This window comes from Canis aureus, chromosome 5, assembly GCF_053574225.1.
Source record: "Canis aureus isolate CA01 chromosome 5, VMU_Caureus_v.1.0, whole genome shotgun sequence".
In the NCBI taxonomy this organism is placed as follows: domain Eukaryota; kingdom Metazoa; phylum Chordata; class Mammalia; order Carnivora; family Canidae; genus Canis; species Canis aureus.
Genome location: NC_135615.1, coordinates 86213830 through 86240491, shown reverse-complemented (window position 1 = coordinate 86240491; position 26662 = coordinate 86213830). Strand labels below are relative to the sequence as shown.

The 26662-nt window shown below is 47.3% G+C and overlaps 1 protein-coding gene across 2 annotated transcripts in view; it reads left to right on the top strand.

Annotated features, from left to right (window-relative positions):
- PEX14 (peroxisomal biogenesis factor 14) overlaps positions 1–26662 on the top strand; it is a 138318-nt gene that overhangs the window by 13154 nt on the left and 98502 nt on the right. Inside the window, exon 2 of one of the 2 annotated variants that reach the window (XM_077899675.1) lies at positions 5230–5277. The exons of the other annotated variant lie outside the window; for it this stretch is intronic. Coding sequence (XP_077755801.1) covers positions 5230–5277 — 48 coding nt within the window. The remainder of the gene's footprint in view (positions 1–5229; positions 5278–26662) is intronic. 2 annotated transcript variants of the gene reach the window in all.

Sequence of the window (26662 nt, the reverse complement as noted above, 5' to 3'; positions counted from 1 at the left end):
GGTCAGCACTGGGATGCACCTTTTGGCTGAGGGACGTCAGAGCCTGGGTGGCAGGAGTGAGAGCACATTTGTGCCTGTCAAACTGGGAGCATTTCTCTCTGTCACTGGGGTCTTTTTTTTTTCCCTCTGTCTTACATTCTTTTTTTTTTTTTTTTTTTCTGTCTTACATTCTTGCCCTTCTTTTCTGCTCTCTATATTCTTGCCCCTAAGGATCCTGACGATGCATTGCCTTAGGGCCTGTTTCTTACACCTTTGCAGTGGGCCTCAGCTGGTGATTTCTAAGCCTTACTATTATCTATTATTATTATTAAAGTCAAGACCACTCTGTCAAAATTTCCAAGATCAAGGTGGAATATAATTTGTAGAGATTTGTCTCAAGCCAGAAAATAGATTTGACCACTTAAAGGGGGTCGATGCAGGGGTAGGTGTTTGAGAACTGTTGGGCTGTCATTAAAGCTGGGCTGGTGAGACCGACAGGCCTGAAAGTGCTGGGAGGACTGAACTTCTGACAAGCAGGTGGCTGCTTAGACCTTTGCCCTTCTTTGAAGCGACACCTAGAGCTGCATGTTAAAGATGGGAGTCTGTGCCCCTCCTCATCATAAGGAAGCAGAATGGTCAGGATTCTCCCAAGGGGTCCTGTTGGTGTTTGGATGGGACAGTTCTTCATTGCATGCAGTGCTGGACATAGAGCCTCCCAGGCTCCTGCCTTCTAAGTGCCAGTGAGATTCCCTGGTCATTGTGACAGCAGAAACACTTCCACACATTTTCAAATGTTCCTCTGGGATGTGTGTGTGTGTCAAGGTGATTCTGGCCTGGCGTTGAGAACCATTGGACCAAAACACTGGGAGTAGGCCAGGTTTGTGTTAAGTTGTGGATGAAGTGTCCCAAGGGTGAACACGTGTCCTGCTGTGGTTCTCTGCTTGCTTCCTTTGTGTGTTTATATATGACATGATTCCTTTGTTTTAACTTTTTTGGTTAAAAGAAGCTTAAGATCATATTTATTGGGTACCAGTGATATTTTAAGTGCTGAAGATTGGCCTTCAGTAAGATGGTAAAGTGCCTGCCTTTAAGGAGCTTAAAATCAGTGGGGATAGATAGGTAATAAACTAGTTATCCAATGAAGACTTTTGGGTGGTATTACCAAGGAAATCAGTGTGGAGAGTAGTTAAGATTACGGCTGTTTTGGTCATCAAGAAACTATTTTCTAAAAATACTAAGATGAAAAATGGGGGATGGTCCATTTTAGACTGCAGGTATTCCAAAACGAGCTGGAGAATCATCAAAAATGTAATCAGCTTAGGCAATTGCTAGATTGGTGTGAGGGCTTCTGTGAGCTCACTGATACCGTCTAACAGACCTTAGTAGCTCTGTGAGTTTGAATAGGGTATGGGGAAATCTTATTCTTTTTAGTAGCCCTGACACTTGGGCCTGGAGTCCTGGCTTTGGTGTGCTGATGAAGGCTCTGGAAGTCAAGACTTGAGGAATTTGGAGAGTGTCGCTATTCACATTCCTTGATGGGGGTATGCACACACGTTTCGTTTTTTTTTTTTTTAAATATTTTATTTATTTATTCATGAGAGACACAGAGCGGGAGAGAGAGGCAGAGACACAGGCAGAGGGAGAAACAGGCTCCATGCAGGGAGCCCGACGTGGGACTCTATCCTGGGTCTCCAGGATCAGGCTCTGGGCTGGAGGCGGCGCTAAACTGCTGAGCCACCCGGGCTGCCCCCGTTTTGGTTCTTAAACACTTTGAATATCCCTGGAAGAATCTATAAGGAACCAGCATCAGTGGTGGGTCCTCTTAGGAAGAGGGGAGTGTTGGAATGAGAGGGAAGCTTTCTTTTTAAAAATTTTATTTTATTTTAAAGATTTTATTTATTTATTCATGAGAGACACACACACACAGAGAGAGGCAGAGACACAGGCAGAGGGAGAAGCAGGCTCCCTGCGGGGAGCCCAGTGGGGGACTCGATCCCGGGACCCCAGGGTCATGATCTGAGCCAAAGGCAGATGCTCAACCACTGAGCCACCCTGGCATCCCATCTTTTAAAAAATTTTAATATTTTATTTATTTTTCAAGCAGAGTTCACTTCTGTAGCTCACAGTTTAAAAAGGTACAAAAGGGTATATGATGAAAGGGTGCATTGTTAGTACCATAATACTGTTTGCCCTCCACCAAATGCTAGCTCTTCAAGAGATGAACTAATTTTAAAGGAAGTTCCTTGGTGATAATGATTCCTAGTGATTAGTTGTATTTAAACAAGAAGAAGGCTGCCTAAATATTAAAGCTGTTTGGGTTAGATTTAAGTCAAATAACCCACATTATTATTTGGGGGGTTGCATTAAGAGTGTAGCTTCATGAAATGCGGTCTGGACAAAACTCGATGATTTTAAGTAGAATGTTTCAAATCCCTTTAGTCCCAGTTACTGACTGAGTCATCATGGGCACATTATTTAACCTCCTTTGCCTCAGTTTCTCATCAGCAATGATTTCCAGACATTGTAGAATTAAATAAGAACTAAATAAATGTTAGCATTTCGTTATTTGCCAAGTAGAGCCCTCAGGAAGATAATGACGTTGGGTCTGTCATCCATTCAGTTGAGTAAGAACCATTGTTTTTTGTTTTGTTTTTTTGTTTTTTTTCCTTTCATTCATTAAGCAAATACCTTGGAAGCCTAGTGTGTGCCTGCATGAGCCCCAGGGACACAGTAAGCAGCACAGTTTCTTTTTTTTTTTTTTTTTTAAAGATTTTATTTATTTATTCATGATAGTCACACACAGAGAGAGAGAGAGGCAGAGACATAGGCAGAGGGAGAAGCAGGCTCCATGCAGGGAGCCCGATATGGGATTCGATCCCGGGTCTCCAGGATCGCGCCCTGGGCCAAAGGCAGGCGCCAAACCGCTGCGCCACCCAGGGATCCCAGCAGCACAGTTTCTGCCCCTGTGGAGTTCGCAGTCCAGTGAGGGACACAGACACAAGTAAAGGTGCAGTTCTGCTCAGTCCTTGAAAGAGGTGGCTGGTGTTAGGATGTAATTGAGAGGGTTCACCCTGTCGTGGATGTCAGAGAAGAAGTGCTTCCCCAACGAGGTGACGAAGCTGAAATGAAGGACGAGTCAAACTGGGGGGGGGGGGGTGGCGGGGCAGGGACAGCCTGTGCAGAGGCCTGTGCGTCCTGGGGGTGGAGATGGGCAGTGTGGTTCACAGAGACCTGGGTTGCGGTCAGTGGACACGAGGCCTCGCAGCCACACCGAGAGGGTTTTCTGTATTAGAGCTTTTGGGGTTGTTTACCGGGTGGGTGAGGCGAGATCTGATTATTGCCATTTTGAAGTGATAGTCTGTTTGCGGTGTGGGAAGTGAGTTAGAAGAGAGCCCGGCATGGATGTGGAGGGACCCATGCAGAGGCTTTGGCAGTGGTCCAGGCAGGAGATTTTGGAAACTTTGACCCAAGTGATGGCAATGGCAGTGGAGGTGGAGAGAAGTGGGCGGACGATTCCATGGGTATTTAGGAAGGAGTGTTGGCAGGATTGATCGTGTGTTAGCTCTGGTGAGTGGGGGAGAAAGAGCTATCCAGAATGATCTTTTGGACTCTGGTTTGTATGTTTTGGTGGAAGGCTGTGCCATTCTCTCAGACAGGGAACATTGGAAGAGGACAGGTGTGGCGAGGAAGAGGATGATGAATCTGTGGAGGAACTTGAGTCCAGAGGAGGCCAGAAGGTGGCTGGATGTAGAACCCCGAGGGGACTGGGTCAGAGATCTGAATGGGAGAGGTTGTCGCTGCTGCTGCTGCTGCTGCTGCTGCTGCTGCAGGGAGCCTGGGGAGGGAGCAAGCAGGACAGGGCGGGGGGAGGGGGGGAGGCTGGGAATGCAAGCTCAGATTCCCTAAGACTTTCCACTTGGTTTCCTGTGGGCTGACCTCGTCCTGGGTCTTTGAATGGGGAGATAGAGTGCTCCCAGCAGAGGCCTGGCCACTGCGCTGTGTGCCAGCCGTAAGGCAACGGGGTGTGGGGAGATCTTTGGGGCCTCTCTGTGGCCTGGACTCTTTCCTCTCCCACCTTCTTTGCCTCCCCCTCCCCCACCAGGAGGCCTGACACTTGCCATCTGAACGAGCTGGGAGGAATATGGAGGCTGGAGGCTGGCTCTCGAGACCCACAGATTAGCTGCACTTGTCTGGATATTATCTGTAGATGATTGGAGATTGGCTTGGACATCAGTAACAATAAACTAATCCTAATTCTCTCAAACTGCTTGTTTTATTCTTTTGGAGATTTGTGAGTTTCCTCCTAGTCTGTCTCAGTCTCTCCCTTTTCTCTAAGTGGTCAGATCATCAGCCAAAGGGTTTTTTGTTTTGTTTTGTTTTAATTTTATCTCTTCATGGGAGACACGGAGAGAGAGGAGGCAGAGACCCAGGCAGAGGGAGAAGCAGGCTCTGTGCGGGGAGCCCGACGTGGGACTCGATCCCAGGACCCCGGGGTTACAACCTTAGCCGAAGGCAGACGCTCAGCCACTGAGCCCCCCGGAGGCCATCAGCCAAGGGTTGAAGGCAAATGTAAGATGCAGAGAGAGGAGAGGGTAACAGACTGGAGCCAGGCGAGCGGGCAGCATGCTCCCTGCCTGCTTGGTCCGTGGGCCCATCGCTGGCTTATTTACACAGCAGATTCAAGCTGCTTTACTGCTGGGATTCCATGTCCTCAGCGACAGGTGATAAGTAGGAACCAGTGGCCAGTTTCTTTGCTTCCTGGCTCCTAGTAGATGCCTGGAGAAAATCCTGAGAGTGGGCACCTGGGGCCCCCTTGTGGCTGGATCCGGTTCTCCACTTCGGCTCTGCTTTTCTCCCATCAGTTTGGTGGGAAGATGATGCAAAAGGGAAGTTTTTCTCTCTTGCAGCCTTTCCTCTGGATTTTGCCATTCCGTGGATCTTGTGATGGACCCCGGCCCTTGCTGCTTGGCTGCTGATCTTGGGCCCTCCTAAGCCAAACCTAGCCTTCTGGAGGTGCTGTGGCAGTGAACCCAGCAGCAGTCTCTTCACATTCACTGGCAAGTTCAGACCCCACGGGCGGGCTCCTTCTTACAGGCAGCCCACCGTGGCACGCTCCGCAGTCTGAGAAGCTGGTGCTCTCACCACCAGGAGGAATAGATGTTGTGAGGCTTCAGAAACGAGTATCTTTGTTTTTTTGATGTCCATTGGGTGGCACTGTGATCTTATTTTTGTTTCTGTTTTTCTGTGCAGCCAAGCTCTACTCCAGGAAGCGAAAATGTGGTGCCTCGAGAGCCTCTGGTAAGTACTCAAGATATATAGTGTCATTTTCTAATCGCTAAAATACTGTGTGAGTGTGGAGAAACCCAAGGATCCTATAGTTTTGCATCATTAGTCTCTCTTCAAAAGTAGTTGCTGTGTGGAGACTAACTTAGTGACCTTTGACTTCTGACTTCTTTTCTGGCCTGCTGGAGTTAGTGGGCTCCCTCCTTAGTAAAGCCTGGTCTTTTCTGAACAGAAAGCATCTAGCCCAGGGTGTGATGCGCCACTTTGTTTATTGCTGATCGGTATTAATCAGTGGGGTGCCTGAACCCTTTGGAGGTGGAGTTGGGACCAAGTTGCTACTTGATTGTCTAATCAAGTCAATCCTACCCTTCAGGGTGAGAGCACTGTCAGGTGGCCTTTGAGGGGCAGGTAAGGCAGGGAGTTCTTTTTGGCCTGGCCAGTAATTTGTGATGCTCACTACCAACATTATCTACTTATAGTATTGACAGGGAGGCAGCCTCCTGAGTACTGAGGGTAACTTTCTTCACGAGTTGCTTTTGCTTTGGTGGTTTGAGCCCCTGTCCCTGCCAGTGCCCCCTATTTTCATCCTAGCTTGCATTTCAGGGACTGCTGCAAATCCTGTTCGTTGGGTAGTAAGACTTGCTCTGCACCCATCAGATAAATTTATGAAGGGCCAGCTTTTAGAACTTTGTCTTTGTTTGAATGGTGATAGCCAGCTTCGGGATGCACCGCCCAGCTTTGGTTTCCCAGGCCTGGTTCTCTGGCAGTAGTGGGAGGAGGTGATGTGAGGTCCTTAGCTGGCATAAACAGGCCTGAATTCTAGCCTGTACCCGGGCTTCCCAAGATGAAGGTGAGTTGGACTTGGCTGAGCTGTAGAAAGACCAGGGTGATGCAAGCCCTGTTGGGAAGCGCTGTTGTCTTCCGTGACACCCGCTGTTACCATGTGTTACTAAGTCCGGCTCCCTTCCCACCACGCCCCACAGTGGCTTCGTTTTTCTCTTGGTATTACCTGGGTTTGTCCTGGAGGTCAGGGTGGTAGGAGAGCCAGAGGCTTCAGAAAGGCTTTGCTTTGCCAGGGCCTTAGCTAGGGAGCTGGAATGTGCCCCTGGGGTCTGCTAGTGCCCCGCAGGCTGGAATTGTGGTTGGTTTTGGACTCAAGTCCAAACTGAATGCTGTAGTTCTCTGCCCTTTCCCTCCATGGTCTCCTTTTACATTTTTATCTACTGACTTAACTATTGATCACCGGCAGAGCTGGCCGGTCCTCCTTTTGCAGCATGATTGGGTAAACTCTTGGGGGTTCTTTCTAGCAATGACCCATAGGCAACGGCAGCCTTGCTGAATTCTGGATGTTTGGAGCCCTGCAGCCAGCCCCTTTGCTCTGCTCACATTTCTGGATGCTGTTCTTTTCCTGCTGTACTCCGCATCTGCTTGTTGTTTGGTTGTATGTTCATTTCTTTCTTTTCTGGGAGGCCCTGAGCAGTCTTCAAACCCTAGTAGCCTGTGATCGTCCAGAGTTCAGACTCATTCTCTCCAGGCCAACTCTACAATTACCTTATATTTAATTAATATTTTTCCCCTCTTTACGTACTTGCTACATAATTGCTCAGAGGAAAGAAAACACATAGCAGCAATTTATATATATATAAAAAAAAACAATAATTAAAAAAAAAACCCCGAAATAAACTCCCATCTCATTTGGGCTGATCCTATGAGTTGGGTAATTAGGGCCCTATTAAAAGGTGGACCCTTTCTCCTTCCCTTCTTTTTTTTTATTAATTTTTTTATATTAAACTCCCACAGTCTCTCAGTCATGCTCTTATTGCTTTTGGCCAACCATTCACAGCAGCCTGATTAAATGAGGGCACCAGCCGAGCTGTATGGTCTTGTGTGAGCTACTTCTGCCTCTCAAGAGTGGTGGTGGGAGGGTGCCAGGCAGCGGGGCCCCTTCTGGACTTGTGAGGACTCATGGCAGGTGGGAGCACAGGACTTTGAGCTGGCAGTAGGTTGGATGAGAGTCACAGGATGCTGGCAAAGGGATGGGGTGGTATCCGTCCCCCAGAGAAAGTCCACAGTCCTCTATCCGAGTCCACCTTCCCTAGGGGAACTTTCTTAGGCATGCACATTTGTGGGCTCTTGCATGCTCAGGGAGAACAGACAATTGAAGAATAAAATTAAGCCTTCTTCGTAAGTAATTTATGCATTTTATTGGGGGAAGAAAAGGCATTTGTACACATGAAACAATTAGCAGACAGCACAAGACCATATATAATTTTAGCAAACAGTACAAAATCGCATATAATTTGGTGCAGAATTGCCTGGCTGGGAGTATAAGAGCCCTCATTATTCAGAGAAGGATGAGATCTGCCTGGGGTATACTTAGGGATTTTTTTTTCTGAAACTTGAAGCCGGGTCCTGAGGAATAGGATTTTCAAGTGTTGGGGGGACATCCTGTTAAGTGTCTTTCACTCTTGTTTTTAACTGAGAGCGTATTTTCCACAAAAAAAATTTTTTTTAAGGTTTTATTTATTTATTCATGAGACACACAGATTTGAGGCGGGGGGGGGGGGGGCGTTGTTGTGAGCAGAGACACAGGCAGAGGGAGAAGCAGGCTCCATGCAGGAAGCCTGATGCAGGACTTGATCCCGGGACCCCAGGATCACACCTTGGGTGGAAGGCGGAGCTAAACCGCTGAGCCACCGGGATCGCCCCTGCCAAATTCTGTCGTGGAAGCTGCCTGCTGTCTACACTAAAAGGGCTAAGCATAGGATACTGAAGGCATATAACCTTATTCTTGGTCTCCTTAACTAGATGATCACTTTGGAGTAATTTTTCCCTTTATTGGAAAGGTGAGTTATGACAGAAGAGGCTCCATGGAATAGCCAGTACAATGCCGATGACATGGACGGTGATGTTCGGGGGTTAGCATTAGTTTTTTGCTTTATCTGTCAGAGAAGGAGGGCCTGATTTTCATTTCTGCTCTCCAGACCAGAAGAACAGTCTTGTGATTTTGTTGTTGAGGAGTATCGTCTTGAAGTCTCGAAACAATACGTTGGTGTTTTTAGCCACCCCCTTTCTGGTTCCACCCATGTAGTGACTGCATGTTACCTTCTCTCACCCTTCAGTCTCCTCCCCGCCATGAAAAAAACCACCTGGGCAACCTTGGCCATATTAGTGAGATAGTTGCTCTATAATGTTGTAATGCCCTCAGGGCTGGAGATTGTTGAACAGACCGGTCTTGATAAGTTCTGTAAACTCCCAGTTGAAATTCCTTTATTATTGATGATAAAACTGTGCCAAAGTTAAAATGGCCAATTGCTTTTTCCTTCTTTATACTTTCTTCCCTGAGGTTAGCCTCAAGGAGTTTTGACAGTCCTCCGGAGTATTGACCTCCACCCCCTCCCCATACTTGTTGAAAACTTGTAAATTCTCTCAGACCTGAGTTTTCTTTTTTAAAAAAAGATTTTATTTATTTATTTGAGACAGAGAGTGAGAAAGAGAGCATGAGTGGTGGGAGGGGCACAGGGAGAGGGACAGGCAGACAGCAGACTCCCCACTGAGCAAGGAGCTCAATGTGGGGCTCAATCCAAGGACCCTGAGATCCAAGGACCTGAGCCAAAGGCAGACACTCAACCGTCTGAGCCACCCAGGTGCCCCTCATCCCCTGTGTAGGCATGTGCTTGGGCCCTGGGTCAAGTCCCTGCACCACTCACCCAGGATCAAGCCCCACTTGGCCGGTGGGTCTTTAAATGGGTGGATGGGGGTGGGGTGGGGGTGTGCCAGAGTGGCTCTGTTGGTTAAGCATCTGCCTTCGGCTTGGGTCATGATCTCAGGGTCCCGGGCTCGAGCCTCATATTGGGCTCCTTGCTCAGCAGGGAGTCTGCTTCTCCCTCTCCCTCTGCCCTTCCCCACTGCTTGTGCTCTTTTTCTCTTCTCTCAAATAAATAAATAAATAAATAATCTTAAAAAAAGAGTGGGTAGGCGGTAGTTTGCATGATAACTCGGGCTCTGTCTTGCTGGGATTCAGAAACCACGGTTAAGTAACCATCTGAGAGTCCTTTTAGTCATCTGAGTTTAGGTTATTTGAAGTGAGCAATAAATAAGGTTTCATTTGCACGTTGCTCACTGGTTTCAACACAGGTTCCTCCATATGCAGCAATACTGCAGGCCGCCCACTTTATTCAATGCTTATGGATTTGGGTTAAACTAGCATTTTGACTTTTTGCTCTTTGAAACCAAGTTCTTCCTAATGAATGAGTCTTCGGCCATTCTTTCTTCCTCTGACTTACAGGTGTAGTTTTTTTGTTCTGTTTCGGTTTTTATCTTTCCCCTGTATCCATCCCAATACTCCCAAACTACAGTGAATTTATTTTTATAAAATATGATGGTCATTTCTACTTTATCATCTTCCCTAGGGTTAATCATTTGTAGTAGGCTGAACTATTTTAAAAATAAGGATGCTCTGCACTCACAGAGCCAGGCCATATGTCAGCTTTGCTGTCTAACTACAGAAGTATCCTGTGGCCTCTGACTTCTCCCTGAGGCTCACAGAACCTTGCCTAGGGGGTCCTGCATCATGGATCTGATCCCAGTTCTTCTTGGGGAGCTCATCCACATTATGCCTGGAACACTGAAGATTTTCTCTTTGGTTTTTAAGTCAGTTAACAAAGGCTGGGAATCAAAAGGCCATTAATATCTTGATGAATTCAGGGAGTTAGCCTGCGAGCTCTTTAAGAATACCTATAGCTAGTTGGCTGTCTCCTAGAGCCCTCTCCAGTGGATTCCTGGCACTCACCCTGTATTTCTATCTTTTATGGCTGGAGTACTTCAGTTGTTCTTGCTGGCGGGCTCATTGGGGACAGGTGCCTCTCATGCTTTGTCCCCACCAGAAATCTCTGAAGGAGATTGTCATTCATGTGCTCAACCCATTTCTTTGTGTAGAGTCATGTGCATATGTGGTATGTCTATGTGCATATATAGAACATATAATACATAAATTTCCTGAACTTCAAAGCAATTGGTAGAGAAATAAAATGAATTTTTAAAAAATATTTTATTTTTAAGTAATCTGTGTACTGGACGTGGGGCTCAAACTCACAACCCCGAGATCAGTGGTCACATGCTCTGTGGACTGAGGCAGCCAGGTGGCCCTAAATTCATTTTAATACTGTATTCATGAAGGTGCATTCACAAGCACAGGGGTATTCATGAAACTAGCCCATTTAAAAATTTCAGAAAATTGTCTTTTTTGTTTTCAGGAAAGATAAATAAACATGACAAATCTAAAGCATTAAGCATTATTATTGTAAGACTCTGTCATGGTTGATTCCTGTGCTGACTTAGGTTTATTCAAGTGAGCTGTAATTCCCACTCAGGGACATCTCTCTGGATACAGGTGAGTGGGGGTGACATTATAGGGATAACCCTAAATCTGCTCTACTTATTTTTAAAAAGCGAATCCTGTGCAAATTTTGGTAAACGATTGTTAGCAGCACATGACAGGGGTGGGGTGGGGAACACCACGACTGCTGGTGAGAAACTTGGGACTGAAATCTGGGTAGACAGCTATCGGGCGGGGCTGGCGGGACACCCCTCTGATGACGCCTCTGTCTTGGGAGCAGGCCTGTGGCCTGGTGCCGTTCGGATGGGGAAGGTGGTTGGCTTTCCTCCTTCCCCACTCTCATCAATGGTGGAAATCCTTCAGTGATGAAAATGCTACTCTTTGAACACTGACACCCCTTGTGGGGAGGGTGCCAGAGAGTCCTGCAGGTCATGGCGGGGAGGAAGCCGATGAGAGTCCTGGGAGCTGGATGAACTTGAGAAAAGCCTCATTTGGGCTCTGGCCCAAATCTCTAGGCCACTTACTGATTTTGAAATTACTGTCTCTCCCTACTTCGTCCTTCCTGTTCTAGAGGAGGTTTATTGAATTAGACTAGGTGGGGCCCTTTAAGTTCTTTCCTCTTTCAGGCCAGTGAAGAGGTGGTTTTCTTCAGTTGTGAGGTATCCTTTTACAAATAATTATTAGATGAATCGAAACTCAGAGGAGTAATAATTAGGGAAATGGAATTTGAAATAGTTACTGAGCTTTGTTTATCCTTTGGGTTACTGGCTTTCATAGTAATACTTGCTATTTGTTACAGTTCCTGCAGTCAGAGGCCCTGACTGCCGGACAGCCGAGCAGGCAAGCGTCCCGACTTAGAGAACCAGGACCGAGGAGCCGAGCACCCGTGTGCTCTTGCGGAGTTGCACAGAGATTGGGCGAATTCGGTCTGTAATCCTGTCACCCGCATCATTCTTCCAGAAGGAGAGGCTGAGGTTGCTCCCGGTCTCCTGGAGATGGTCTCCGAGTTCTTCAGGCGCCCTTAGTCATTGCTGAGGAGGGTGTAAAGGAAGCTCTTACTTGGGCCGAGGGATGGTCAAAGGTTTTTCTTTTGCTTAAAATCAACTGTTATCTTATTTGAAAGACTTTTCATTTAAAAGCGTTTTTTGTTGTCGCTTTTTTTTAAAGCACGACCTAAAGGATGGGTATTCCCTGTGGCAAACTCCGTAAACCTCCCCCGAGCCCCTGGCTTGAGAAGCCCTGGATGGCCTGATGTACGGAGGGCAGCTAGGTGCCCGATGTTTTCCAGGAAAATTTCAGTTGAAATATTTTCGCGCATTCTCAAACTATGCAGACCAATTTGGGTTTGAAAAATACGATCTTGTAGTTAATCCCACTTCTGTGCTAGGAGAAGCCGCAGGAAGATGAAGTGGTGCTTTGCAGGAGGATGTGTTCGCCGCCCTGCCTTCTTCCCTCCCAGCTCTCCTTTCTTTTATGGTTTATAGTTATAACCAAGATTTATGCTTGTTGCTCCACAAATCTTCTCCCTGCCATTATGAGTTTGTCTGAGCAGTCTAGAGACGGGGCCGACACTGAGTGATTCTTGAGGTAAATCTACCCGGGGGCACTCTCTGACGCTCAGAGTCACAGAGGAGCTAACTCAGAGCCCCCAGTGGATCGGATAAATTGCCCCTGTCGAGAAAAAGACGTGCTGTCACCTTTGTGACTTCTTGCCTTAGTCGTGTCCCCGGTGGCACAGGGGCCTGTGTGTGCTTCCTGAGTCTGTGGGGTGGCGCTCTGGGTCGGCAGTCCCACCCTTCACCCAGCAGTGTCCGTCAAGAGGCCTTTCTCTGTCTCTGTACCTCTCCTCTGTCTCTCCTCCTCCCTCTCTGTCTCTGTCTCCGTCTCCCTCTGTCTGCTGTGGCTCCCGTTGGCCAGAGCAAGAGGGTCTGTGGGGCAGGGCAGCCTTCTCCAGCCTTGTGGGGAGGAGCTGCTGACAGGATCGGGCACACAGATTGATTATTTTTATAAATTGTTTAGTTTTCCCACACGGCACTGCATTTGGATGGAGAAGGGGAGAAAGTAGACAACATGTATTAAACGTCTTTTCTTCCCCTTCCTCCTACTTATTTTTGCTGTGTCCTTTTGGCTTGTGTGTATTTCCGGGAGTTATTTCAGACCTCTTGTCACATGAAGCGGCAGCATCAGTAAATACATATTTTTTTAAAGTGTCAAGATCTCACCCTAGACGCACTCCTCGAAGCGACTGACCCGCGGTAGGGCACCGGAAGCCGCTCCGGGAGGCCCCGGGCGCAATGACGGCCCGATGGCTCCCCGGCTGGGTGCGCTCACCCCTGTTCTGCAGGCCAAGAGGTTGTCGGCTTGCCCCGAACCTGTGTGTACCAATTGTGTTTTGTTAGTGAATGGGGCAGTTTTGTTAAATATGCTGTAAACAGGTGAAATACAAACATGAACGGAGGGAGCTACAAATAGTGTTTTATGAACATAAATGGGAAAAGAGGGTTCTGTGAAAGCTAAGTGGAAAGCTTTGGTAAATGTAAATTGCAAATAGAAGGTCTTTTCAGGTGTGAGCAAGATGACAGTTAAACTAGAGGAAGATCATAAAAATCTAGAGGTATTCAGTACTTTGATTTGCATTACTGGTGTCTTTAAGTTCTCACTTTGCTTTAGAAATTGTGAAGGGTGTGTCATGGGTGGGGTTTATGCAAGAAAGACGTCTGGGAACTTCAGTCTGTGGGCCCACACTCAAAGAAAAGGTCTTGGCTCCACATCAGAAAATTAGCAAATGACTGTACGTTTATAGGTTTTAAGTTAAAGTAAATTGTTTAAGGTATGCAGAGTAGGCTCCATTTTTAATGATTCCCGGCTTTAACTGATTTTTCGATTAACTGACCAATTACAGGCTCTGATGACCTAGGTCAGGAGGGCTGCTCCCGTGCGTTTTGCTGGCCTTGGTGCTGGTTTCTTTATGTTTGTCAGCTTGTTTCATCCTAACAAACCGGCAAGAACTACTCTCTTTTCCTCAGTTTACAGTGAGGAAGCCAGCCCGGGCCTTCCAGTTCCTGCAGTTTGCAAGGGGTGGGACTGGAATTTAACCTCACGAGTGCATACAGCCCAGCTGTCCTGGGCGTCACGGGCGGGGACAGCCTGCTGTGAGCTCGCCTCCGCTTGGAGCCAGGGCGCTCAAGGGGGGCTTTGGCTCCGCTCTGTTCGGGGGCTGCCTGGTGAGTCTGTGCTGCCTCGGAAGCTGTTGCCTTCGTGCGCACTCCCTGGTTGCAGTCTTTTGTATGCATCTTAGCTGTTGAAAAGGCACCTATTAATTTATCACAGGTGATGTGGGCCTCCTCGTGCTGGAGGAGGCGTCTGCACCCATGTACCTCACTAATGACAGGTTAAGGGATCGAGGCGAGATAATAGGATCTTTTCATCTGTGTCTCTAGAGCAAGGTGCTGTGTCCCCCGGTAGCTTCTAGGGGGCAGCAGCTGCTTGTTATTTTACCTCCTGCTGGCGGAGGAGAAGTTCCACAGCCCAGCGGTTTGCTTTTGACTCTGGCTCTTGACGTGGTGCTGGGCTGTGCAGGTCTTCAGGGAGTCACCTGAACCCACATTAAGTAAAGAAACTGCAGGATCCGGGATATTCCATCCCTGCTTTCTCTGCCCCCCTCAGGTAGACTCTTTATCTGCGTCCCCATCAGCATCCATAAATCCCTCACTGTCAGAGTTTGCAGCAGAGTTCACTTTGCTTTGAAGATAAGAGCCGCAGAGATGTCTTTAAGAGTAAAATCTTTTTGTCAGATCTTACTTGTTGCCATTGATAACCCACTTGAATAATGTGTAGATGTTTTGAAATCTTCCCCTGTGGGCACGTGTCTTTACTCTGTCGGGAACACGACTGTCATATGCTCAATTACCTGTTCTTCCTTTGGGCGCTTCCCTTGCCCCCCCTCCCCTTCCCTGCCCCACCCCAACCTGGGTTTGCAGAGGTGTGTTTTGGATTCTAAATGACGCACTTTGGGAGCATATGGAAGGGGGGACTTTGGATTTGCCAGTTCTTTTAGACTTTGGGGCCCAAGCCTGACACGTGGCCAGCTTGTGCCTTGTTGAAGTGAGAGGCTGGCACCCACCTTCCCACAAGCCCACGTTTCACCAGGGCCCTGGCTCTCAGATCTCCTTCCAGCTCTGTGGCTCCGGCGAGTGACGGAAGGGGAAGGCCTGGCTGCAGGCAGAACCGGATGGTTGCAGTAGGCACGAGAAGCAAATTGGCCACGACATTTCAGCCCTGGGAGGTTTATTCAGGATTAGCTAAGAATTCTCAGCCCCGGCTCCACTGTGGGAGGAGCCCGTGACTGATGGCCGCTCTCGGGGCTCTGCAGGCTTGCGGGGCTTTCATCTGCAGACCCCAGAGCACGGGGGACGGGTGGGAGTTTCCACTGCAGCTCTGAGAGTTGCTTTCCTCAAAGACAAAGGCATGCCTCTTCACCTCACCTCTCCAGCTCTCTCTGTTGTCTCTCTGAAAAATGGCAGTTAATAGAATCTGCTAATGAACAGAAGAAATAACTAGAAGTAGTGGCAGGTCGTTTTGACAGTGAAGTGGTTTATAACTTCTGTTTATCAAACGATTATAATTATTATTATTGTTATTTCTATTGGATTTTTGAAGAATTCAGCCTGGCCTCCAGAGCCCCATTGATACAACATTTTTCTTTCTTCGTAATGTCTAGAAAATAACTTTATTCCAGTGAAATCCAGATGGGGAGCCCTCCCCCTGGCTGCCGCCCCCCTCCTCCCGCCCCCAGCTCCATTCTCTCCCCTTTCTTCGTATCTTCCAGGACCTGGGAGGGGGGGTGGAGGAGAGGAGCTCCATCAGGTGGGGGATCCCCCACTGGCCAGCCCCCGCAGAGCTAACTGGCTGCAGGAACGCTGTGGTGTTTGTTTTTGCAGTTCCTGGATTTGGTTTAATGTACAATTGATTTTTTTAATGTATTTAATCATTTTTTTCTTACCTCATAAGGATTAACCTGCACAAACCTCATTTTATCCTAAGTGTGGCTTTGGGAGGAAGGGAGAAGAAAATTGAGTTTCTCTAGCTTATTTTATTCTTTCACTTTTTATTTTCTGAGTGGCTTTTCCTGCCGAAGCAACTCCGTAAAATACAATGTATTTTAGTGGCCATTACTTACTCATTACTAACTGGTCTCTCCTGCTTCCCTTTGTCTGTGAACTAAATACAGGGGGCCTAAAGATAATTGGTAGCTCTATCACAGACTCGCCAATTATAGATCAACAGGGAAGACAGCCCAGTGATGGTTTGTGGTTGGCACTGGCTGCCCACCTAGCAAATGTGAGTTATCACTCTGTATCTGCCACTGGGCCGGGCTTGACTGGATCAGTCCTTTCCTAATTTTGTACCTTGGCTCTCCTAATTGCCACGCACGGTCTCCCTGATTTACAGATGTCAACATCCTTTTCATTTATCCCCGTGTGTGTGGTTCTCACGTCCATCTTGTTCTTGCTTGGTTCCTGCCTCTTTGTTATGTCTATGAAGTATCAACATAGGTTTTGTTTCTGTTTTTCTTTGCGGTTCCCTGTAGGCCTAGAAAGGTTAGGTGGCAGGCTGCAGATAAAAGATGCTCTCAAAATTAGTGGTTTTCTGTAGTTTTGTCTGCTGAGTCCAAGTGAAGGCAAGTCTTAGTGGGTGCTCACTTTAGCCCCCTTTTTGAGTGTTTATCTCATTTGTATTATGGGAGACACAGGAAGGAAGAGAGTTGCATTTCACTGTTAGGTTGTTAGGTGCAGACGTAGCCTAGGAGTCCCCATGTTGTATGGTCATATTTCCAAGCAGAGGGTATGTTTCGTTTGTTTGTCTCCTGGGTATTCAGCACCCAGGCATCTTGCTAACCCCGCTATGGGATGGGCAGATATCCTTATAGCTCAGATCCGGGCAGGAAGTAGGCGCTCAGTACATGTTTGTGAAGTGTGCGTGTGCGTGTGTACGTATACTCACTCTGGTAGATGGTGATGAGGAGCCTGGGAGCTGGAGAGCACAGCTGCTGCCTGGCTCCTGACTGGGGACTCAGGGTGTGAGGTTCCCACTGGTGCCTACGTACGCGGGTGTGTAGTGTATCATTGCCACGTAAGCAACATAAAGCGGGCATTTTATGACAGGGAACATCAGAGGAAACATTATAGCTGAGACCTTTATAGCCTTTCCATTATTATGGTTTAAATCTTGACAGTCTTTATTCGTAGTGACACTGGGACCAGCAAAGACAGCGCTCACTCCCACCTCCCTGTCCTCTCTCCACATCCTGTTCTGTCGCCGTGATAGGCATCGTAAGTGTGCAGGCAGCAGAGCTGCTTTGCAGTTTGTCTAGAAACAGCCCCTTTTGACTCAGAAGTTGGAAACCAGATGACTCACCGTTCTGTTTGTTTTATTGCAACTGTCATTTCGTAAAATGCCCTGAAAGCTTTAAACTGTAAATGCCAAAGTGGGCTTTTTGTCTTTCTTTTTCATTTTGTTTCCTTTTGTGTTATCTCTCATCTTTTCTCTCATGCCTCTCCTTTCTCCTTCCCTTTCATACTTCATTTCTCTTTCATTACCCTCTCTCTTTCCCTTTCTCCCTGCCTCCCCTCTGCCTTTTGAGGACTGTCATGGCATCTGCGTCCGAGCAGCCTGTGCTAACATCTTGGTGAGCTCTCTCCAGCCACCTGATTGAGAGTCTACACCCTCAAGTTTTTGTGTGGGGCTTAGACTTGGAAGCAAACGTCCATGAACATCAGAGTTTGTAAAGTATTCGTCGGTGGCAGCTCTAAAAGCTAAGTGCCATGTTGGACCATAACAGCTACTCACCTTTTGTGCGTCTACGTTTTGCACAGTTGTGGGTGTGTCCCAGGTCTCCCCATGCATCCATCTCTTGCCTTTGTGGCTGCTGCAATGGAGGTGAGGGCACTAGGATTCCCCAGGATGGACTGGAGGACCAAGCGCCGGTCTGCCTCAGCAAAGTGCTGATTCCGTAAGAGGGCCTGGAGCAAGCATGCCGACCTCTTCCACTCTGAGATGTTATTTAACTGGAGTTCCTGAAGTAAAGAGCACCTGCTGAGTCTTACAGCTCAGGTGGGATATTGGGATCTAAAATTTTAAGGACTTGAGCGCTTAAACCAGGACTTGCAGGATCTTTTTTTCCGGCAGTTTCTGACACTGCGGCACTTGACTGAGTCACCTGATTGATGACATGAGCATCACTGGGTGTTAAACACCTGGCCAGGGAAACAGGGACCCTCAGTGGATTTCCCCAAAGGATGGCAGACAGATTGTGGAATTTTAATGAAGGTGGGGTGGGTCCCTGATGTTCATCTGCTTTGAGGCATAACACAATCCCGGCATTAACTTCAGGAGTGTCGGTTGGAAGCCTGTACTGGTGTCAGTGGTTCTCTGCCACGTTTGTCAAATCCATAAATCCAACTGAACTAATTTTAGAAGTAGCTAGTTAGAGTTAAAAAGAGCAAGAACTTCAAACATACAGGAATCTCTCTTAATCGGATACTCCTTGTTGTTTTTCTTTTTCTTCTTTTAAAGGCTTTTGGTCTGTTTTGGCCTTCAGAGCGAGCCATCCTCTGAATTCTCTTATGATTCAACTTCTTTCCTATATGTCTCCAAGGAAGGAGAGTGTTTTCCAAGTGAATCAGGGGGGGGCGGTGGCGGGTGCGGGGGGGAGGGGGCGGAGGGATAGGGTATTGTTAAAATGTTTAGTAAATTGATGACTGTGAGTTTTAAAAATGAGTTCTGTGTATCTATCTGCTGGGCAGCATTCAACGTAGAATGCTGTTTCTCACCCACTTGGCTGGATGTCTGATTCTGACACAACCGCCATCCCTGCTGCTGGAAAACAGAAAACCACAGGCTGTTAACTTAATACTCTTCCCTACTGGGGCTAGGGTGGGAGCAGGGTGGGAGCAGGGCAGAATGGAGCCGGCAGGTAGGGGCAGGGAGAGGGGCCCTGGGTTCACATCAAGATCCTCTAACTCCCCACTGGAGACAAATGTTCCCCTGTTCCAGGTGACCATTTGAGCAAAGATTCTAGAGTTGCTGGCCATTTTAATTAAACCTCAACGAGAAGTGCCCCGAAGCCTGTGTATGACCTGGACGTTACTCCTTGGGACCAGGAGCAGCCTGCCAAGTGTCCGTTGCAGGTTCCCCCCGGATTCCCTACCTATGGATGTTTTCTCCCTTCCTGGGCAGGGCCTGTTTGAGAAGCAGAAGGATCATTTAGTGCTCATGGCTTCTCTGCTGAGCTATCCAGCAGGGGTGCCAATTCTTCCATTTAGCTGACTATTATATAGCCCTTAAAAGGGAAGGGTTTATTTTAGCTGGCTGCTATATTGATTGCTACAGGGACGTTTCTATTTTCACTGGCTGCTATATTGACTGGGAAAGGGAAAGGGGCCGTATTGCCGGGAGCTGTCATATTGACTGTTCCAGAAAAGATCTGTATTTAAGCAGTACCAGTGCACTGGGATCTCCCAGGCAGGATATTAATGCTAATTCATCCGCTCACCCCCTGCTGTGAGTGTTATTTGTTTAAATCTGTAGATTCCCACAGCGCGTTTATATCCTCACTAGAGTGAGCTCTGCTCCCTGTAATTATTTAACATTATATGCTGATATAAATTGTAACAGTTAAAGAATGGTAATGAGTAGCCAAAAAAGAAAAGAAGGAAACAGGAGGAAAAATAGAAAAAAAAAAAAAAAAAGAAAGGGAGAAGATATATTAAAAACACATGTAACATACACGTATCGTAAGCGTGTACTCGTATGACATTAGAAACAGCAGAGAACAACTTCTGGCATCCTTTCTCCGACTTCAGGCTGGCTCACACAGCGTGGCCGAGTCCATGTGTTGTGCATCTGTGTGTACGCGCATGCACGTGTGCTTGCATCCCCTGCCAGAGGCTGTACTGATGTGCATTCTGCTGGGCCATTTGCACACTCATGTATTACTCCATGCAGTGTGTGTAGGTACTCTGTGGAGCAGGGGGAAATTTGTCCATTAGCATTCAGTTTCTTGATGATTAGCTAATACCTGATTTTCTTTGGAGCTTCCGTGTTCACGCAGGAACTCTGGGCCTGAGACCCGCCTCTGGGAACGCCATGGGGAATGCTCAGTTGGGACTGAGCTAACAGGCCATTGGGTGTCACTGTCGCGCTCTGTTGACTGCAGTTGAAAGACAGCTTTTCTGCTGGGGAAACTAGATCTTGAAAGAAAGAAGTTCTGCTCAAGTTGGAGGTGTTGTCTCTGAGAGGTTTGTCTGCATTTTGAGGCCCTGTTCTAAAGACAGTGGTTTCGTTTGCTTGTTTTTGCTCTGCCAAGCCCTGGCATTTTTATTGTTCTTGAAAACCGTGTGCTCATGGCCAGTTTGGATACCAGCCGGAGTACACAGGATGAGGACTTCCCATGAGCAGAGAAGTTCCGCCTTGATAAAAAGAGGCAGCTTAACAGCATTCTGGAAACCCTTATTGAACAAGGAGAGAGGGTTTGAGCAAGAACTTTAAAACAGAGGAAGGGAAATCCCCTTACACAGCCTAAATTTGGTGAGTGCCTGCAGCCCGTCCTGGACCTTGTGGAGGTGGCAAGTGTGCTGAGCGCCAAGCTGCCGCCTGGTCTCAGAAGAGCCGGGCGCGCTCCTCCAGCTGGCTGCTCCGGCAGCGTGGAGCCGTGCCAGGCTTCACCACAATTCATACTGTGTCAGTTTAATAAATGCACTGCTTAAATTATGAAATTACAAAAGAAAAAAGAGAATGCACTTATTCAGACTCTTAATACATTAAAAATAGGGCATTAAAACTCTGACTTTTTTTTTTTTCTTCCAGGATCAATAATGAACAGGAAGGGTTGTAGACATTAACAGTCATGGACATTCAAACTCTTATACATAAATTATCTCAGAAAAATGCACATAAGACTTGAATAATGTAAATACATTAATGCATTTAATAATTTAAACATTAAAGCACAAGCAGGAATTTGAGGCAGAGGCTGTTCTGAGGTAAGGGATTGGTCCTAGAAGGCGTGTGTCCTAGGATCGATGGGTGATTTCCCCTAGAGACACCCTGGGAAGAGAGTGCCTGGCCTGCTGGTGTGAGCTCCCATGCCAAGAATCCCTGGACATTTCTGATCTCAGCTGCCTCCCAGCCCCACATTTTCGCATGTCCCGACCTTCGTCCTCAATTCCATGTTCTTGCTAGTTGCGTGCTTCTAATTATTTGTTTGTTAGAAAATCAAATGCTTCCACTTCAAAAACCAATGAACTTTGAGAGTGTCTTGGTTGGAAAACCAAGCCAAATTAAAAAAATCCTTCACCCAGCTCTGGCTGCTTGTATCTGGGAATACGGAAGTGGTCGTTATCATCATCAGTGGCGCTCTCCGCCTGGAACTTCCCCCCTGCCCCTATAAGCCCCGTGGTCAGTGAGTCCGGGTTGCAGTGCACTGATGGATTTGGAGACAGATCTAGTGAGAGGGCAGAGGTGTTAGCCTCTGGGTGTTGGCCTCTGGGTGTTGGGCAATAAAGGCCGCAGGTCACCATGCCAGGAAACAAGACAGGTGCTGTGGAGGTAGACTCTGGTCGGTGACTGATCATGCCTCATTTTGATTTGAGGGTTTTTTTTTTTTAAAGGTTTTATTTATTTATTCATGACAGATACACAGAGAGAGAGAGAGAGAGGCAGAGACACAGGCAGAGGGAGAAGCAGGCTCCGTGCAGGGAACCCCACGTGGGACTCGATCCCGGAACCCCAGGATGACGCCCCGGGCTGAAGGTGGTGCTAAACTGCTGGGCCCCCGGGGCCGCCCTGATTTGAGGGTTTAACCGTCAGAGAGACTGATGTTAGTTTGTTACCCTATCCTCCAAAATCGTATTTACAACAGCTGAAACACTGGAGAGTTAAAGCCCCCCTTTCTGGCAGAAGGCAGAGGGGCTGGACTTGGCCTTTGGCACCCGTGCTGTAGTGTGCCCTCCCGCAGAGTAGGAAGCCTGGACAGCGAGTCTCAGGGTCTGGTTTCCTGGCCCTCGTGCTGTTCTCTGGTAGCTCCCCAGCATCGTTTTGTAGCCTGAATCACACGAGAACCGGAGAACCCTTCAGCAGATGTGTTCTAGGGCACACAGTCTGAGAACTTTTTCTACCTGTAGGGGAGGTGTGTTGACTTGGTCAGTGATGCAGGTTCGCTCGCCTGGGTTGGCTGTGGCCTGAGGGACCCTTGAGAAATGGCCATCAGATGGTAGTGACCGGACAGAACCTGTTCTCATGATCGCCAGATCTGTTGGAGTCGGGTCTCAGACCTCCTGCCTGAAATTTTACCTGGGGTCGTCTTGATTTGACCTAGGCCGCGTCTGTTCTGGCATCTGTGGCTTTGTTTGCAACCGTTTCCAGTCTCTGTTGCAGCCAAAGGCAGCCTGCTCTCCAGCAAACGTGCTTCCAAGCCAGCTCATGACGATTCTTGGGAGCGGGTAGGCTGGCCTCGTGTGGGCAACGTACACACAGAATTGGGCTGTGCTGCCCAGACGACTGGCCAGAAGGAAAACCAGTCCTTTAAAAACTGGTAATCAGGCATTGGTTTAGAAGGAAGTAGTGTCAGGAATGGGTGAGGGCCCCCTGGGAACAGATCTTGAGGTCATTTTGTCATCCTTGGGATGTACTCAGGTTCTTTTCCAGACCTTGTGAACAGTGTCTTCATGTCACAGCCCCTTCCCCTCCTGTTTTGCGTTAAAGAGGCGCGGCATTCCTGGCCAGTTTCATTTCAGCTTTGGGATGAAATGTCAGTCCCAGGTCTGACTGACCTTTTTCTTTTCCAGAATTTTTCAAAGACCAAGCCTGCTCCCTCTGTTGCTTGCTTGTTGACCCTTGAACAGTGTCTGCCTTTGCAGCCTGCACTCCCCACTTCATCCCGGCAGAGGGAAGGAAGTGAAATTGGGAGCCCTAGGACCAGGGGGAGTCTGATTCTCTTTGGGTTTTGCTGGTCACACCCAGGGAAGCCTGCTTCTCTTCCCTCAAGTTCCAAGAACTGTTTTATGGCCTTAACCACATAATAGGCCTGTGCTAGACTGGGATGTGCAGCGGAGGTGGGGGTGATGCTGGGGACGGCCTCAGTCTCCTGCGCCGGCTGCCATGAGGCGGAGCGAGCAGATAGTGCTGCTTGGGGGTCAGTTCACCCCTGTGATATATCCCTTATGCAGATTTCCTTTGAAGAGTGAAGAGTCAGGTTCATTAATTAAAGGAGCCTGGCTCCAGCGCCCTGTAATTATAGGTGCTAGAAATCTGAATTTTAAGAGGTCTGTGCAGCTGCATTTTGAAAAATGTAGGGAGGCACCAAGAAATACAGGCTGTGGGCAAGAATGTGGCTGAACCAGATTTGGGAGGCTCGGGTTTTGGCAGAACTCCCCTTCAAATTCATATTTATTCTCTCGCTCTTTTTTTTTTTTTTTTTTTTTTTTTTAATAGGAAGCCGAAGCTCGGATTTTTATTTATTTATTATTGTTATTATCATTATTTTTCTGGATGAAATTTACACCCTGTGATAGGCTGGTATTGTCAGAGAATGAGGGTAAAAAGTATAAACTAGAAGATGCTTAGTTTTTAAGGAAGCAAGGGATATCTTTGGGTTCTAGGGATGTAGTGTTCAAAAAAATTAAGTAATTTCTTTCTTGAAACGAGTGAGGGGGAAACGGAACAGAAAGCTATTTTGAATACGACGTAAGGAGAGAAGTCCCAGGCATGTGCGGGACTCTAGAATCTCTGAGCCGCTTCTCTTCCCCAGAATAGTGTCCCCTCTGCCATAAGTCACTTTTTGATGTGGACCCAGAAGTACAAACAGAAAATTTCAGACCTTTGTGGGAAGTCCTGACCTGTCCCTTTTCTTTCTCGTTTCCTTAATCATTTGTAGGTTGACCTTTTGCTTTGGGTGGTTTCGCTCTCTACCCTCCCCATCTCTTTTAAAAAAAATTTCTATTTATTTATTTTTAAAAAATATTTTATTTATTCATGAAAGACACACAGCAAAAGAGAAAGAGAGGTAGAGACACAGGCAGAGGGAGAAGCAGGCTCCATACAGGGAGCCCAATGCAGGACTCGATCCCGGGACCGCGGGATCACGCCGTGGGCCGAAGGCAGATGCTCAACCGCTGAGCCATCCAGGGATCTGTCTATCTGATTTATAAGATCTCTTTTTACTTCTTGTTAAAAACCTTGATTTTGCGCCGTGACTATTTTGCATCTTTGTTAATTAACATTGCTAATTTGGAATGTGAATAGGAGGGGGGAAATTAAGATGAATAAGGGTCCCTTCCTCACCTCCCCCAAGAAGGAAAGAGGAGGCAAATGGTGAGTGGGGTCTCACCATAGACCCATGTCTCTGAACACCCAGCTCAACACAAACCTGATGCCTCTGTGAGCTTTCCTTGTCGGTACTGGCTGTCCCAAGAAGACAGCTTGCGGGGGGGTCTTGCAAACATTACCCCATTTCACGGTATGGACCTTCTGCCTCTCCTTTGGGAATTACGAGGGGCTGGGAAAATATTATAAATAAATAAATACACACAGACATATAAATATATATGTTAAAAGATAATCTTCTGTGCTCTTTTCTTCCATTCACTTATGTGTGTATACTGGGAAATCTACTAGTGAACCCATAAAATGTGGAGTAGAACAAAAGTCTCGAAGGCTGTCATTTGCTGCATTTACAATATGCAGATTGCAATTCCAATTAGATTGAAACCTCTATTTAGCAGAGTGGTTTTGTGAAATAAATAACTTTTGAAGAAGGCCTACTACATATAATAAATACCTATTTTTCCTTCACTTGCTGGCATCAAGCTTCCTGCCTTCCAAACACTTGCCCTGAAGTGCTGATTCAGAAGCAGGCGGCATCTTTGGGCTCTTTACAGAAGAAATGCTTCTCCTTTGCTTTCCTGGCACAGGGATTTCATCCTTGATTTACAGTGCTCAGCTTGTTAGCGCCGGCGAAGGGGAGATGGTGTGAAGGTCATTATGTCCGTTTTGTCCTCTTGGAGAGACAGTGAGGGGTGTGTGTTTCTCCCTGTGTGCTTGTGGTGGTAGCGGCGGGGTTAAGGTGCCCCCCCACTCTGTCCAAATGAGTCAGCCAGAACTCTTGTGTCTCTTTCCCACCCTCTCTACTACATGTCATCCAACAGGGGGGGTGAGTGATTTTGAAAGCCTAATTCAGAATTTCAGGAAGAGTAGCACACCACCTAGTAGAGAGCTTCCTCCCAGCAACCACCCCCCTTCATCCTCCTCTCCTTCTCAGCCCAGCCGTGACAAACTGGCGGGTAATGAACAGATCGGGTCCTCCTATTAGGGGAGTCCCGATGCTGGAAGCTGCTCTCGCTTTGTGCAGGTCGGTTAGCAGCTCTGCGCTTGTGAGTGGTGGTGCTCTAAGTGGTCCTAGCAGAGGGCAGGGAGTGCTGTGGGGGAAAGCGAACAGAAACGCTCTTTGGAAGAGAGAGTGCTTAAAAGGGAGAGAGGGGGCAGTAAGGTGCCCAGCTTGAAAGCACCTGGTGAAAATACTTGGACTTGCAGGGTTGCGGTCCTGAACACCACCGCCTGTCTCAGCAGCGGTGCTCTGGGCTATAATAGGATGCCTGATTACAAAGAACATTCTGAAGGCCACTTAGTCCCAGGTCAGGCTGTGCATTAGGCGGCTAATCCTTTGCCGTAACGCTGGAGTAGAATCGCAAAATTGGAAGTAAGCGGTCTGTTGTATTCCAGCTCTGGCAGTAAATGGTTCTGTTACAGGTGCTGCCCTGTGTGGCTTTTTCTCAGCTTCCCAACTTTTCTTTCCCCAGTGGCAAGAAAAATTCGTGGTGAGAGCGTCCTCTTCTACATACCAGTGACTTAAAAATGACTTTTCTAATCTTATGTGCTCGCTTTTCTCATCTTTGTGATTTGAAATATTGACATGTAGGTTAATACAGTAACATGCAGGGGCTACGCATAGGCTCAGGTCCTTGAGCCTGGCATGTTAGAGCAGAAAGAAATACCTAATTGCATCAAAACCACTCTAAGTTCATATATGTGGAGCCCATCAAGCTGAAAGCATCCAGACAGCATCTGCTGTTATCAAATCACTCGCGAATCCAGCTAATTAAAATAGAGCTTCATTTTTCTGAACCATTGTTTGGCAGGAATTCGAAACGGGTCTAACCCAATTTCTGCGTGTTTATGAGCCTTTATTATATCAGAGGTACTTTTCTGTAAATGTACAGGGCAGCGTTAAATGAATTGACCCGCGCGGTATTGCTATAGACGCACTGTGGACTTGCTAATGATCTCTCCTCCAGCTTTCTGGTTTCCAGACAGACCCCGGAAAGCCTCATGCTCTCCTTTTCTATCCTCTGCTCTTTGTCCTTTTTTTTTTGATTTTCAATTTTTAACTTTTACTTTTGACCGCCTGCTTTCTTTGAAAACAAGACACACTTTTCATATTTGCTCCCTCGATGTTTGCTTTTCCGTTTCTCTGTTCTTCTCTTTCTTCCTCCCCTCCTCTCCTTGCTATATTCTTCCAGGGGATCGGATTTGCCTGCTCCCGAGTTCTCTCCGTTCCCTATTCCTTCTTCCCCCTTCACTGGTCACGCTTCCCTTTGACATTCTCTTCAGTGTCTTTCCTCAACCTGCTCTTTTTTCCTGTCTCTCTTCTTCCCACCCCCTCCCATTTTTCCTAATAAAACGTTCTTATACCTTTGTCTCCACATGCAGATGCAGATTAGGGCAGAAAGTCGGTGCCTGTGGAGGTAGAGGCATTGGCTGCTGGGAGGTGACGTCAGCCTGTTTTGCTTCTCTGAATTTGCTTGCATGCTTTATTTTCGGTTTTAAAAAGATTTTTCAAACCACATCTACTCTAGTTTATAGTCTAATAATCTTACTTTGAAGATCAAAAGTGTGGTATAAATGCTAACTAATTCTTCCACGTGACACTTTGGTGTGTCTCTTGGCAGCCTTAGTTCCATTTTACAGATGAGGAAGTAGAAACGGGAAAGGTAGGCACCTCTTAGA